Source organism: Hevea brasiliensis, chromosome 12 (genome assembly GCF_030052815.1).
Source record: "Hevea brasiliensis isolate MT/VB/25A 57/8 chromosome 12, ASM3005281v1, whole genome shotgun sequence".
NCBI lineage: Eukaryota > Viridiplantae > Streptophyta > Magnoliopsida > Malpighiales > Euphorbiaceae > Hevea > Hevea brasiliensis.
The window spans coordinates 35,472,964-35,488,664 of record NC_079504.1 but is presented as its reverse complement, the minus strand read 5'-3'; the positions used below and the strand labels follow the sequence as shown (position 1 = coordinate 35,488,664).

Sequence of the window (15,701 nt, the reverse complement as noted above, 5' to 3'; positions counted from 1 at the left end):
ATGCTTTCTCAATGAAAGTTGGCACATTTTGTGCCTAGTTTCACCTCCAATTGGTCTCATACCAATTGAGGTTACACATTTAAAGTTATTGACTAAAATGCATACTGCCCTTAACTACCTTACTTAAACATACATCAATTACACACTTACATTACTATATGTCCACTTCTCTTACCATTTCTGTTTTGGTTCATTACCAAAACCATATTCCACTTTACATTAACATCACTTTGGGCAGATTACAAACATCCTTAATACACCAATTAAAACTCACATTTACAAAGTCTAAGTACAATCACATATACACCTAAACCTTACTAGTTCTTACATACACTTTACACAATCAATCTATATACATATCCATCAACCTTAATGTCAATATTTCTGCCAACACCTTCATGAACACATACATTTATCCAAGAATCCCAAGGCTGCCAAAAATGTCCCTCAACACCAAAGTGTCCTACAATTCATCAATTTCCATTCCAAGTGCAAAATCACCATATATATGTGGAATAATTTACTAGGATATTAAATCACTTAATCAACATCATTTCTCACCAAATATATGTACAAATATTTCATCAAATACATAACTCCATGGCTGTCCAAAATGAACATCTCAATAACTCTTCAAACTTAAAAATTTTCTTCACAAATCCAACACCCATAACATGAACACAAAGTTTAACAAAGTAATCTTCAAAAATACAAACTTACCTTATGGTTGGAACTTGTCAAACCTTGATTAAACTTCTTGATTTTGGTATCAAGCTCTTCCTTATGATGTGTAGACAATTTTTGATGAAGAAATCTAAGTAATTGGAAGTGAAATGGAGGGAGTTAGGTGAGCTTGAAGAAAACGGCCATGGAGGTTCTTCCTTCTCTCAATTCGGCATGGATGAATTCACTTGGAGAAGATGAAGTTTCAGCTTGCATTATGGACTTACACCTGCCCCATTATGTTTTTATTTTATTCATTAGTGGCCCACTCACACAAATAATCATATTATAAGCTTAATTCTCATTTATTCCACATTAAACCCTTAATTCTTACTATTTACTTTAGGTACCACCAAATTAATTTTTCATTTTATTTTCTAAGTGTAATATTATTTATTTTTAATCGACATTTAGGTCAAAAGACAATTTGGGATGTCAAATGACCATAATGCCCCTGTTCGGGTTGCATTCCCGATTTTTCGGTAACACCGGGTTTTGTCCGTTTTTCGATTTCTTACTTTTCTTTGTACTAATTATTTAATTTTTCTTTGATATTTCTAATGATATTTATACTTCAATTGATGTCTCTATAAGTCCTAAAAATGTTTTCCAGGGTTCCCCGCAGTCTAGGGCTAGTCAACGGTCCACGCCGTGACTTCCCGGTGCGGTTACCCATCGCTAGGGTTTCCGGCTCGCTTAACTTAATTACATTTCTTTGCTATTATTTTTCCTTTGTTTTTTTCTTGTATTTTCTTTTCTTGTATTTCATTATTTTATGTCTCCTCACACATAACGAAGTGTAGTTCTAGGCATCCTAGCTGTTCGGATAGCACTGGTCATCGGAACAGCAGAACGCACTACCGAACTTAGGGGTGTTACATTCACAGCCTATGTAGTATATTCAAAAGCTGCTGCATGATGATGAGCAAGGGAAAATGTGCAACCACCAGTAGAAGCATGCAAATATATATAGAGTATGGACAAATATGCATAAAAGGGCAGTAAAGGCAATGAAATTCAAAGAAAACAATGAAAAACTAATGTAATAGTCATTCAATAGAACTTCAAGAAAAACAGAATTCAAAACAAACTAAAATTGTTTCAACATATTTACAAAGAAAAACTCCTACAAGTTTGAACAAAAGTAAAGCAGAAACTAATCTAGTTCTATTGTTTTGCCCTTGTCTAAAGATGTTGCTAAGGGGCTGGTTGGAGCTGGTTGCTGTCGAAATGATGGTGCTGGAGGAGGTGATGGAGGTGGAGGTGGCATTCCCAGAAAAATCATGAGCTGCTTCATCATTTCCTTTAATTCTTTTTGCTTATCTCTGGTTTCCATGACAAAGTCAAATAGTTGATCATGACGATCTTTGAGGGTATCAAGACCAATGTCAAGCTTCCTATCCACAAAATATATATCATCACTAAGCCTTTCAAGATAGGTGAATAAGGCTTTAGTGTTGAAGGCAGGAGGCGCTATGGATGAAGAGGATCACCGCAGGTGTGGGCTGTGCGTGGCTGCCGTGTCTGTGCATACCGAGGGGTGGGATGATTCAGCAGAGTGTCATGGTGGAATGGAGCATTGTCCCTCTGGTTGTGCAAGGTTCGTTCTATTCTTTGGTTGTGCAGTGTTAGAGGGTGGTAAACTGAATCCAGTTTTGGATAGGTGTGTAGCATCAAAATATAGGGTGTCTACAAGTGCTGGTATTGGATGCTCTTCCGGATTAAAACCAAAATGCTTGGCTATGATAGTTATGAGCCCACCCAAGACAATGTCACCTATGGATTTGGTGGCAATATGCAACACATGCTCACAAAAGAAGTAACCAGGAGAAACCTTGACCTTGTGAAAAGCACACCATAACATGAATAATTCAGATTTCCTCACAGCACCAGAACTAGTCCCTCTGCCCAAGATAGTGCTAGCACTAAGCCTATGGATAAACCTAAGTGCAGGGTCTAGTATTTGAGAGGTTTTGGATCTGCCAGCAGAAAAAGTCTGAGGTTGGTTTGTGATAATTCTCCAAAACTGAGCAGCATTCCAAATACCTTTGTTTGCTACCTCTACCCCTGTATATGGTACTCTAAATAGTTCATCAATTGCAAATCCAAAAATGCTATGAAATTGGTCCAATGATAACTGTCTATTTTGCCCCAAACATCTAAATTTCATAGTTGGCTTATAATATACTTCATGCAATTTCAGGGTAGCAGAAAATGAGGAAATAAATTCCAAAACTAGAGCCGGATAAACTATTTCTTGCTTATGCACAAATTCCATCCAACCCATACCATCAAGGTAAGCAACAACATTATCAAATAAACTAGCTGATTGGAGGGCCTCTGCAGAAATATACCTTGTGGGTTGCACCCTCCTTTCCTTAAGTCTCTTAAAGGCTGCCTTGTGAGTTGCATCAGGAAGGGGCCAAGGCAGTTTTGATACCTGTGATACTGCTGACATTTGCTTTTTGCTGGAAGAGGGTGATTTGGCTTGTGTGGAGGCTGAAGTTTTGGGGTTTTTGGGAGGAGGCTCTGACATTGGGGTGGTGGGTGGTTCTTTGCGTTTTGAGAGAGGAGGTGCAGAAGCCATGGGTTGGGTGGATTTCGACCTGATTTTTCTCTTGTAAGTGGCTGTGGGAGGTGGTGGAGGGGTTTCTTGTGGAGGGGATTCGGGGTTAGGAGGCCGCATTGCCAAGGGCGAGACTTGGAGAGGGGATGTTTGAAGGGAATAAGGAGGCGATTCCATGGGTCGTCGATGGTGAGAAAGGAGGAGGTGAGGAGGGAAGTGAAAGATGTAGAGAGAAGTTAGGGCAAATGCGGCGAAAATAGGAGTGGAGAAGAAGGGGAGAGGTAATGCCGGAATAAATGGACGTGGGGGGGGGGGGAAGGGAGTGAACAGGAATATCGAGAAGTGGAGGTGGGAAAATGGGTGCCGAAAACGAATTTTGATTTGAACAGGACTTGTGTAAAACTGCATAAAGGGAAAAATAGGTGTGCATAACTTATGCACTCTCTTATGCAGGTTTCGGTGGAAGATAAAAAGTGTGAAAAACTGATTATGCAAGAGTGCATAGCTTATGCGCTAACTTATGCAAGTTTCGGCCTGTTTTGGATTTTAGAGAAATAGGTCATGTGGAAGTGCATAAGTTATGCACTCTCCTTATGCAGGTCTCGGCAAGTTTTGGTTTTTTTGGGAGTGTGGTCATGAGGAAGTGCATAAGTTATGCACCCTGCTTATGCACCTCTCAGCAGGTTTTGGAATTCAGAGTTGGTGGTCATGCGGAAGTGCATAAGCCATGCACGCTCCTTATGTAGCTCTCGGCAGGTTTTGGTTTTTTGGGGAGTGTGGTCATGCGGAAGTGCATAAGTTATGCACCCTGCTTATGCACCTCTCGGCAGATTTTGGAATTCAGAGTTAGTGGTTATGCGGAAGTGCATAAGCCATGCACTCTCCTTATGCAGGTCTCGGCAGAAAGAGAAAATGCAGGATTTGAAGTCATGCAATAGTGCATAAGTCATGCACACACTTATGCAAGTCTCGGCAGGTTTGAAATTTGACAAAAATGTGGCTATGCAGAGTTGCATAAGCTATGCACCTCCTTATGCAGTTTGCAACAGAGATGAAAATGACAAGAATTGTGGTTATGCAGGATTGCATAAGCTATGCAGTTACTTATGCACAATTCAACAAGATTGAGATTACAATTGAAAATGATTTGCAAGTATGAAAAATACCCCAGAATGAAGAAATATAATTCTATGAAGCATAAATCATGAGAAATTGTCATAAAAAACACATCAATGTATACAAAGTCCATCAAAATTGCATCACACAAGCTTGTAGAAGTGAATCCTGCATAAAAGGCCTTTGTGAACCATGCCATTTCAACTCAAATTCTGCAAATCAACCTTTAGCACATAAAACTCAATAAAATCTGCATAAAGTTGCATCTATCCACAAATGATGAACTCCCCAAGTTATGTCAAGAAAATGCAGTATGTCCACCTTGAATCCCACAACCCAAATAAGCTCAAAATTGCAAAAATGACTCACTTACCACCATATTAACATTATAAGCACAAATACTTAAAAGTTACACACCCAACCTCACCAAGAACATAAGTCATCTGCTGCAGACCCTTCCTTGCTGCAAAATTTCATCATTTTTTCTCTGCATAAACCAGATAGCAACCCTGCACAAGTTATGCAGTAAAAATCAATAAATTTTGGGAGAGTTTGAAGGACAAAATTTCAGATTAAGAATCACTCCCCAGCAGTTCACCAACCTTCCTCCATTGAAATACATCTACAAGGGACAAGATTCAACAATGTCAAAAATTGAATTTGGGGAGATTTAAGATAAAAACAAAAGCAATGTAAATAAAAGTAAATCAACAAAAAGGAAAATAAAAGAACTTGGGATGCCTCCCAAGAGGGCTAATTTATAGTCCTTAGCTGGACTTTTCATGTATTTCACTGAAAAGAGGTGAGGGATTGGAGAGCTTGTAACAGCTTGCTCCTTTTATTGGGTCTCCAGTTATGTAATGTTTCAATCTATGCCCATTGACCTTAAAATTCCCAGATTTTTCACTCCAAATTTCAATTGCTCCATAAGGGAAAACCTTAGAAACTCTATATGGACCAGTCCACCTTGATTTAAGTTTTCCAGGGAACAATTTCAATCTTGAGTTGAATAATAAAACTGAATCACCCTCTTTGAATTCCTTTTTTCTAAGATGCTTATCATGCCAAACTTTAGTTCTTTCTTTGTAAATATGGGCACTTTCATAAGCATCCATCCTCAATTCTTCAAGTTCATTAAGTTGCAATAACCTTTTCTCACCAGCTTGCTTGAGATCGAAATTCAAGGTCTGAATGGCCCAATATGCTATATGTTCTAGCTCCACAGGTAAATGACAAGACTTACCATACACCAACCTAAAGGGAGTAGTTCCTATAGGGGTTTTGTAAGCAGTCCTATATGCCCATAAAGCATCATCTAGTTTGACAGACCAATCTTTCCAAGAATTGCTCACTGTTTTCTCCAAGATATGTTTGAGTTCTCTGTTAGAAATTTCAACTTGACCTGAAGTTTGAGGGTGGTATGGGGTAGCTATCTTGTGCACTACACCATACTTCCTCATTAAGCTCTCAAATTGCTTATTACAAAAATGTGAACCCCCATCACTAATTACAGCCCTTGGAGTTCCAAATCTACTCAAAACAAATTTCTTCAAGAATTTCACTACCACTCTAGCATCATTAGTTGGAGTTGCAATAGCTTTCACCCACTTTGATACATAGTCAACTCCAACTAGGATGTATTTATTACCAAATGAAGGAGGAAATGGCCCCATAAAATCTATTCCCCATACATCAAATAATTCTACTTCAAGAATATCATTTAGGGGCATTTGATCTCTTTTTGAAAAATTTCCACTCCTTTGACATTTATCACATTCCAATACAAATTTCCTCACATCCTTAAAAAGATTTGACCAAAAGAAACCAACTTGCAAAATTTTACTAGCTGTTTTGGAGATTCCAAAATGTCCTCCATAATCAGAAGCATGGCAATGATGCATAATACTCTGTGTCTCCTCATCAGGAATACATCTTCTTATTAAACCATCACAGCATCTCCTAAAGAGTAAAGGATCATCCCATCTATAAAATTTTGCCTCATGCAAAAACTTTTTCTTTTGTTGCCATGTCATTCCTAGAGGTAAAACTCCACAAGATAGATAATTCACCAAGTCTGCAAACCAAGGTAGTTTAGCAACAAGAGAGAAAAGTTGTTCATCCAAGAAAAACTCATCAATAGGGACTTCATCCATTTCTTCATCATCAAATTTCAGCCTACTAAGATTATCTGCAACTACATTTTCAGCTCCCTTCTTATCTCTAATCTCCAAATCAAACTCTTGTAGCATCAGAATCCACCTAATGAGCCTAGGTTTAGCCTCCTTTTTACGGAGTAAATACCTGATGGCTGCATGATCTGAAAATATGACCACCTTTGAGTCAATAATGTAAGGTCTGAATTTTTCCAATGCAAAGATAATTGCTAAGAATTCCTTTTCAGTTGTTGCATAATTTGTTTGGGCCTCTTCCAGTGTTCTACTACCATAATAAATGGCATAAGCCTTTTTGTCCTTTCTTTGACCAAGAACAGCTCCAATTGCATAGTTGCTAGCATCACACATAATTTCAAAAGGTAGGCTCCAATCGGGAGGTTGCATGATTGGTGCAGTGATAAGAGCTTGCTTCAACCTGCAAAAGGCATCCAAACACTCTTGGTCAAATACAAATGGTATGTCATGACTTAACAAATTAGACAAAGGTTTGGCTATTTTAGAAAAATCCTTGATAAAGCGTCTGTAGAACCCGGCATGTCCTAGAAAACTTCGAATTCCCTTGACATTGGTAGGAGGAGCCATCTTCTCTATCACTTCAACTTTGGCTTTATCAACCTCTATTCCTCTGTTAGACACCAAATGTCTAAGCACTATCCCTTCCTGAACCATGAAATGACACTTTTCCCAGTTTAACACAAGGTCAGTATCTGCACATCGCTGCAAAACTTTAGAAAGGTTAGCCAAGCATATGTCAAATGAAGATCCATAAACAGAAAAATCATCCATAAAAACCTCCATTATGTCTTCAATGAAATCTGAGAAGATTGCCATCATGCACCTTTGAAAAGTGGCTGGTGCATTACACAACCCAAATGGCATCCTCCTATAAGCAAAGGTTCCATATGGACAAGTAAAAGTGGTTTTCTCTTGATCATTTGGATGGATAGGGATTTGAAAAAAACCTGAATACCCATCTAACTAGCAAAAATAAGAATGCCTAGCCAGTCTTTCTAACATTTGATCAATGAAGGGAAGTGGAAAATGATCTTTTCTAGTGGCTAAATTTAATTTTCTGTAATCTATGCACATTCGCCAACTAGTCACTGTTCTGGTGGGAATTAATTCATTATTTTCATTTTTGACCACTGTCATTCCACCCTTTTTTGGGACAACATGTACTAGACTCACCCAAGTACTGTCTGAGATGGGATATAAGATCCCTGCATCAAGCAACTTCAAAATTTCCTTTTTAACAACTTCTTTCATATTTGGGTTCAACCTCCTCTGATGTTCAATAGATGGCTTACAATTTTCTTCCAAACTGATTCTGTGCATGCAAAAGTGTGGGCTTATTCCCTTAATGTCATCTATGGTATATCCTAAAACTTTTATGAATTGCCTCAACACTCTTAACAACTTATCAGCCTCTAAGGTACTTAAATTTGCATTTACAATTACAGGATAAGTGTTATTAGTGCCAAGAAATTCATACCTGAGCTGAGAAGGAAGTTGCTTAAGTTCTACCTTAGGTGCATCTTCTTCCTTGAATGATGGTTGAGTAGATTTGACTTTTTCCTTTTGTGTGAGTTGAAAAACTAGAGCAGAAATGAATGGTGGACTACCCTCTAAATGTTGAGCATATGCAGCCACATGAGAGTTGTCATAGTCTATGCCTGCTCCATGAACCAAACAATTTTCAAGTGGATCTTCTGGATATCTCTTTCTGAAGTGTTCTTCAACCAACTCATCAATGATATCAACTCTCAAGCAAGTATCAGCTTCAGAATGATGCTTCTTCATAGTGTTATTAATATTGAAAACCAATTGATCTTCACCAACTTTAAGAGTCAATTTTTCTCCCTTAACATCAATCAATGCTCCTGCTATAGCTAGAAAGGGTCTTCCCAAGATAATTGGGATATTAGAATCTTCCTCCATGTCCAAGATGACAAAGTCAACAGGTATATAGAACTTCCCAACCTTTAGAGGCACATTCTCTAAAATCCCTTCAGGATATTTAATTGATCTGTCAGCTAACTGGAGAGAAATGTGGGTTAACTTAAGATCTCCCATATTGAGCTTCTCATAAATGGAAAGGGGCATAAGGCTAACACTAGCCCCTAAATCACATAAAGCTTTTGTAGAACATGATTCTCCAATGTGACATGGAATTGAAAAACTCCATGGATCCTTGAGCTTTGGAGGAAGTTTCCTTTGGAGGGTAGCACTACATTCTTCTGTCAAAGCTACAGTTTCATGGTCTTCAAGTCTCCTCTTGTTTGAGAGAATTTCTTTTAAGAATTTTGCATAAGAGGGCATTTGTGAAAGAGCATCAATAAAAGGCACATTTATGTATAGCTTCTTCAAAACCTCTAAGAACTTCCCAAATTACTTATCAAGCTTGGCTTTTTGAAATCTTTGTGGGAAGGGAAGTTGTGGCTTGTAGGGCTCTGGAGGTATATACTTCTCTTACTTCTCTTCAATTTTCTCTTTACCTTTTTCTGCACTCTCTTGTTTTTCACTCTCATCAGTTTCTTTCTCATTTTCTCTCTTCTCACTATTTTCACTCTTCTCATTATTTACAACTTTCCCACTTCTTAAAGTAATAGCTTGACACTGCTCTCTTGGGTTTTCTGGTTGACTTGGAAGTTTTCCAAAAGACTTGGTACCTGAGGAAGATGCTTGTTGTGCAATCTGATTTTCCAGCATTCTGTTATGTGTTTGCATCTGTTCTAGCCTTGCTTTCATCTCTCTCATCTCCTCATCATGCTTAGTTTGGTTAGCAAGAATCTGTTGTAATAAAGCTTCTGTAGTGGAACTTTGTTCTTGCTGTTTTGGTGGAGGATTCATATTTTTCTGCTGAAAATTAGGCAATGGTTGCCTATTTTGCTGATATGGAATTCCTTGTTGCTGTTGTGGTTGAAAATTCTGATTTGGAACTTGACTTTGCTGATTTCCCCATGAAAAGTTAGGATGATTCCTCCAAGTTGGATTATAAGTTTGAGAGTAAGGATTCCCCATTTGCTTGTTCCATAATTACCAACATATGTAACTTGCTCTCCATAGTCTACTCCACAGCTGGTAGTTCCCTCTGCATAAGCAACTTGTTGTGAACTTCCAGATGATGATGATGAACTAACCAACATACTCAAATCTTCCATCTTCTTAGCCAAGACATTTGTAAGTGCATCAAACTTTGCATTAATCATGTTGAATGGATCAAGGTCATACATTCCAGCAGCTTGCCTCCTTTGAGTTGGAACTGGTCCTCTTGGACTACTCCAAATATGAGTATTCTTTGTAATTTTCTCCAATAGCTCATAAGCTTCATCTTCATGCTTCATAATAAATTCTCCTCCTGTTTGAGCATCAATAATCCCTCTAATTGCAGGAGTGACATTTGTGTAAAAATTCTGGTTTATCATCCATTTTGGAATGGCATGATGTGGGCATTGTTTCTCTAATTCTTTCCATCTCATCCATGACTCATAAAGGGTTTCATCTTCTCTTGGTCTGAAAGCTGTCATTTGATTCCTCAATTCTTGAGTTTTTCCAGGTGGAAAATATTGTGCAAGAAATGCATCAGTAAGTTGCTCCCAATTTGTAATGGAGTTGTGAGGTAAAGAATCAAGCCAATCCAATGCTCTATCTTTTAAAGAGAATGGGAATAGCTTCAATCTTGTTGCATCATCAGACACTCCAGGTTGTTTTTGCATATCACAAATCATAGCAAACTTCTTCAGATGTGTGTGTGGATTTTCAGAAGAATGTCCCCCAAATTGAGAATTTTGAATCATTTGAAGAACCCCAAAATCCATCTTGTAACTATTTGCATCAATTCTTGGTCTTGCTATGCTCTCTCTCAAGTCATCAAAGCGAGGAAAAGCATGATCCATCATACTTCCCCTAGGTACATTAGCATTTACAACTTCTTCACCTTGGGCTATATTTTCATTGTTTCGATCATTTCCAGCATTACCGCCACCAATTCTAATTCTTTCATCAGCCATGTCTGCTTCAATTTCAGTTTCTCTCAAAGCTTCTTTTCTTTTTCTGGTTTCTTTCTTGTTGGCTTTACAAAATTTCTCAATTTCAGGATTGAACAATAAGGATGTGTCACTTATGCTTCTAGCTCTTCTCATAAAAGATTAAGAGTACCTGAAAAAGAACAAACAAACACAAAATGAAAAAATAACAAAAAATAAAACTATAAACAACTAAAATAATAAAAAATTCAATATTAATCAAACAACTCCCCGGCAACGGCGCCAAAAACTTGATGTGGCCCAACCGCAAGTGCACGGGTCGTACAAGTAATATAGAGAATATATCGTTCCCACGAGGAGTTGTGTTAATGATTGAATTTTTGATATAAAAAGTTGACTAAATTGAACTATTTTCGAAATTAAAGCAATGAATTGATGGGTATTGGAGTATGAAATCTATATGTGCAAAATCAATAATCTATTCAACTATGTAATGATTTAACTAAATTTGCATCAAATTAAAATAAGCAGATTCAAATATGGCAATATTCAAAATGGCAAGTAATTAAATTCAATTAGAAATTGACAATGATAAAAAGGCGATTCCGGAGTTCGGGATTTCATATTCAAGCTATTTTGGGATTTTAAATTGGTTATCCAATCTTGTGGAACTTACGGGTTTTAAGGAGATTAATTCTTAAATCCTTTGAATACCCTTTCGAGTAGGACAAATAGTGCCTTAATCAATCTAATCCTACTTTCATGGAGTTAGAGTTAATTAAGACCCATTAAGTTCTTTAATTAATCTGTGAATCCTCTTAATCCTTAGTCTATTTCTAGATCTAAGTTAATTAAGTCCAATTTCTTGATTATTTATCACAAGGTTTTCTCCTTTCGGTGCCTCAACCATGGATTAAGAACATCACTTAATGGGATCCTACACTAAGCATGTCATTAAGCACACAAGAAATGAATAAAACTCATTAAGACCACAAAATATGGATTACCCAATCAAAATCCACAAAATATCTCAAATATTACATCCCTTACTTCAGAATCAAAATAAAACTACTCACTATCCATAATATTTATAAGATATTCTGAGTTTATATGGAAATAAAGCTTTAATCTAAGCTAAGAAACAAGAAACCAAACACTAGAAAAATAGGAAAAATGTAAGAAAAGAAAGAAATCTCCAAATCTGGTTGAAAATGGTGTGGGAGGTGATTGTGACTCTTCAGCTGCTGCCTGCACCTTTCCCTTTTCTTCCTCTTCTTTTTCCTCCTTTTCTAAAATGGGAAATGGGGCTATTTATAGCATTTTCTGACATGGAGCCCTAAAATGGTGTGTTTTAGGAGGGATTTTCTGAGGGAATCTTCTGCCAGCTCATTAATGAAATCTTTGTGGGACTGCATAAGTGGACTGCATAAGTCATGCAGTCCCTTATGCAGTTTTCGGCTGGTTTCTGGTTCACTTATGCGAAACTGCATGACTTGGCGCATAGGTTATGCACAATTCCGTGAGATTGCATAAGGGAGGCGTGAATCTGCATAAGCTATGCACTCTCCTTATGCACAATTCGGCAGGTGTTGGAACAGTGTTTCTTCTCCTTATGCAGATCTGCATAGCTTATGCGGCAAGTTATGCGCAATTTGGCCAATGCATATTTCAACTTTAAAACTTGTTTTTGACATCTTTGGCTGTAGAAGTCACTCCTCAATGGCAAAATTTCTTTTCAGTCCTTCAAAAACACCATTTTTCCTACAAAACAAAGTAAAAATTACAAATTAATCCAAAATTGACAATTATGAAAAACTAACTAAATAACTAATGAAATTAGCTAAAAGTGACTAATAATCAAATAAAATGGCTATGAAATTAAACCTAAATGATTATGCAAAATGTATGCATCAATATTAAAAAGTGTTTGGATGAAAAGCATAATTTACTTGCAGACTTTAGTGACATTTTTAAAGTTTTGGGGTCAAAATATAATTTCCGAAAGTTAGGGGTCAAATTGTAATTTTTTTGACATGTGGCAATTTCATTATCACTCATTTTTAGCACATGGGCAGATTTTTTTTTGTTTCCAGCAGAAAATAGAAACGGGGAGGAGAGGAGGAAAAAGAAGAGAAGAAAGAGAGGGGAAGAAGAGGAAAGAAAACAATGAGGAAGGAAGGAAGGAAAAGAGAGAGAGCAAGAGAGAAAAAATTGTTCTAAACTTCATTTTCATGGAGGATCAACTAAATTTTGGTAGGAAATAAGAGTTTATGGTGAAAAATTGTAAGTTTTAGAGTGAGAAACAAATGGGTTTATTTAGAGAGAGAGAGAGTAGAATTCAAGTTAAAATTTAATCTTTCAACATTTTCCCTAGATTATATGGATGATATTGAGCTTCTTTAATTCTTGGGTTATTCTCAAATAAGGTACACATCAATTTCTATGAATTTTTGAAATTTATTACCATATTTTAGATTTTTAGATTTATTGAAGTTTAATGAATTCAAAAGTATAATATTGAATGTTTGAGTTGTAGAAATACATATAAGAAAAGATTTCTTTTAATTGGTGAATTTTTTAGAATTGTATTGTTGTTGTTGATGATATTATTATTATTATTATTATTATTTGTGATGAAAATAATTTATATGAAAATGAGGTTTTAAAGGAAACGAGTTTATTTTTGAGTCAAATACTCTATGCTTGCAAATTGAGGCATAAATAATAATTTGTTAAATATTTTTTGTTATAAAAAAATATATTTTATGGATCATGATGTAGATTAATTAATAGATGGTTAGTTTAATAATTATTAGAGGTCCTAACATGAATTTGATTAATTAAAGTAAATTATTGAGTTTAGTGATTCATGAAGCATTATGATCCTATGATACGTTATATTGTAAAATGTTTATGAGATTGTGTTATGCAATAAAATAGTAAATAATTATCTTCTTATTGCTAATTAAGCTTATTTTGTGATGATGGAATTAAGCAATAAATACATTGAGAGCTACGTGAACCTGACCTTCCACTTTGTAATAGAGGTACATAGGTAGCCTTCGAGTGCTGTTCGAAGTAGGTTAATTTTAATTTTCTTTATTTTTAAAATTTCTTTTTTATTTTTTTAAATTTTGGGTCTGGAATAATATTTATGAATTTAACATGTTAGTTATTTATGTATCTTAAGAGAATTAAGATATTGCAATATAAATTAAATGCATTTTTCATATTAGTTATATAACTTGAAATGATGGATTGGTTGTGACGGTTATAAATATTTATTAATTATTTAACTTGAAATGCATTTTTCATTTTAGTTATATAACTTGAAATGCTGATTTTTAATTAATTATTAAAATTTATTATTTTGTTATAATATATCAAAATATATAAATTTAAATTTTAATCCTAGAATTTTATTCTAAAAGAAATTTCATATGTGTGAGAAATCCTATTAGCACTAACTACATCACTTATTCACAAGTCGTTATACAATATATTATAATCATTCTAAAAAACTTTGACAGTGTAATAAATTTAATAGAATTTTCATATATTATATGATATATAAAAATTTTAAGTTACGAGTTTATATGGCAAGTAAAATAACGTATGCACGTCAAGAAAAAAAACTTAAACTAGTTATAATAAATAATTAAAGTATATTGTTTAAATTTTAATTAAAAAGTTAACTTATTTTTTTAAGAAAAATATTTATATATTAAAATTTAACTAAATTTATTTTAATAATTATTTATAAAATATACAAAATTTTTAATTATAATAAAAAAATTTGATTGATTTCTTAATTTATGATGAAACTAATAGAAACAATAAAGTTAAAATATCAAATTAGTAAAATTTAAATTTCTCAATAGACTTGAAAAATATAAAAATTTAGAAATATTTTTTAAACCAAACAAATTTAATATTTAATTTAAAAAAAAAAACTGATTAAAGCTACGGTAATTTTGTTTTAAAAGGTTATAGTGTGAAATAAATAAATAAATACCATTAAAATTTAATTTGATACTAAAAAAATTTAACGTGTAACGTTAATATCATTTACAAATAATATTAAAACGGTATATATTACACTGTTGAACTTTTTAAAATAAACGGTATATATATATAAAATACAATGCTAATGTCACACCCAAAATCCCCAGTTGCAGGTCTACTAAATTATACAATGCTTCCTTCAATTTTTTTATAACAGAAACATTCTTGAATATAAATATACTCATTCTTTCTTGACTTGTGGGCTGAATCTGTATGATAATTTAGCTGCAAGAGCAAGTGGGAGAGCAATATATTTAGAAGAAATAAATTTTATTGCAAATTGTTATAATAAGGAAAAACTTTCTTTGATTAGAATTTTGTGTATTAGTTTGTGTTGATCAGGGAAACTCACCTCTACGCTTAAAACACTTGATATTTGGGATGTGCAGCACCTTTGAACGATCTTTGCTTTCCACATCATTTACACGTCCTACAAGACTTGAAGAACAGTTTGTCAAAACCAGAGATTGAAGATTGGTAAGGGATTCAATACCATAAGGCACTGCATTTAACATCAAGCAGGAATCGATCCACAATTCTTGGATATCTGTCATAACCCCCTTCTTTATAGTGATTCCCGTCAGTCGAGGGAAATCTATTAACCATAATATTTTAAGCTTAGCAAAGCCACTGCAGAAATGTAGATTTTCTTCAACAAAGGAATTAACTAGAATAACCTTTCTCAAATTGGGCAGTGCTGCAATGCGGGAGAGTGGATCTTCCTTCAATCTAGACCAATGCAACATAGCATCATCCGATAGATATGTCAACTTAAAAGCCGCTTTACAACCACTCTTCACCACATACTCCCCACTTGGATGAAAGTGCCTAACCCAATTGTCCTCCATGCATGCCTATTGAACTCAAAGGGATAGTAAGAATACGATTGTCATCCACCAGAAGGAAAATCTGTGAAATCAAATACCATTTCCAAAATCTCGATTGCTCATCTATTAGAGCGACAACATTTGCATTTGGAGGTAAGACACATTGAGGGGTAATGATCTGAAAAGAATAAGGTTGAAGAATCCATTGATTGTACCAGATATTCACTCAAACTATTCCCAGTAT

The 15,701-nt window shown here is 35.1% G+C and overlaps 1 protein-coding gene and 1 non-coding gene across 2 annotated transcripts; one reads left to right on the top strand and one right to left on the bottom strand.

The window, feature by feature from the left end:
- The first annotated feature begins 10,014 nt into the window (after positions 1 to 10,014).
- Positions 10,015 to 10,121, top strand: LOC131171492 (small nucleolar RNA R71). Its single transcript, XR_009142152.1, has one exon. It is a non-coding gene; the product is annotated as a small nucleolar RNA R71 (small nucleolar RNA).
- A 4,617-nt stretch (positions 10,122 to 14,738) lies between these two features.
- Positions 14,739 to 15,478, bottom strand: LOC110644448 (disease resistance protein RPM1-like). The gene is made up of 2 exons (XM_058130678.1): positions 14,983 to 15,478; positions 14,739 to 14,855 (listed from the first exon to the last, which is right to left on the bottom strand). The coding sequence occupies exons 1-2, from the start codon at positions 15,476 to 15,478 to the stop codon at positions 14,812 to 14,814; spliced, it is 540 nt and encodes a 179-aa protein (XP_057986661.1). The 3' UTR covers positions 14,739 to 14,811.
- Positions 15,479 to 15,701: the final 223 nt, after the last annotated feature.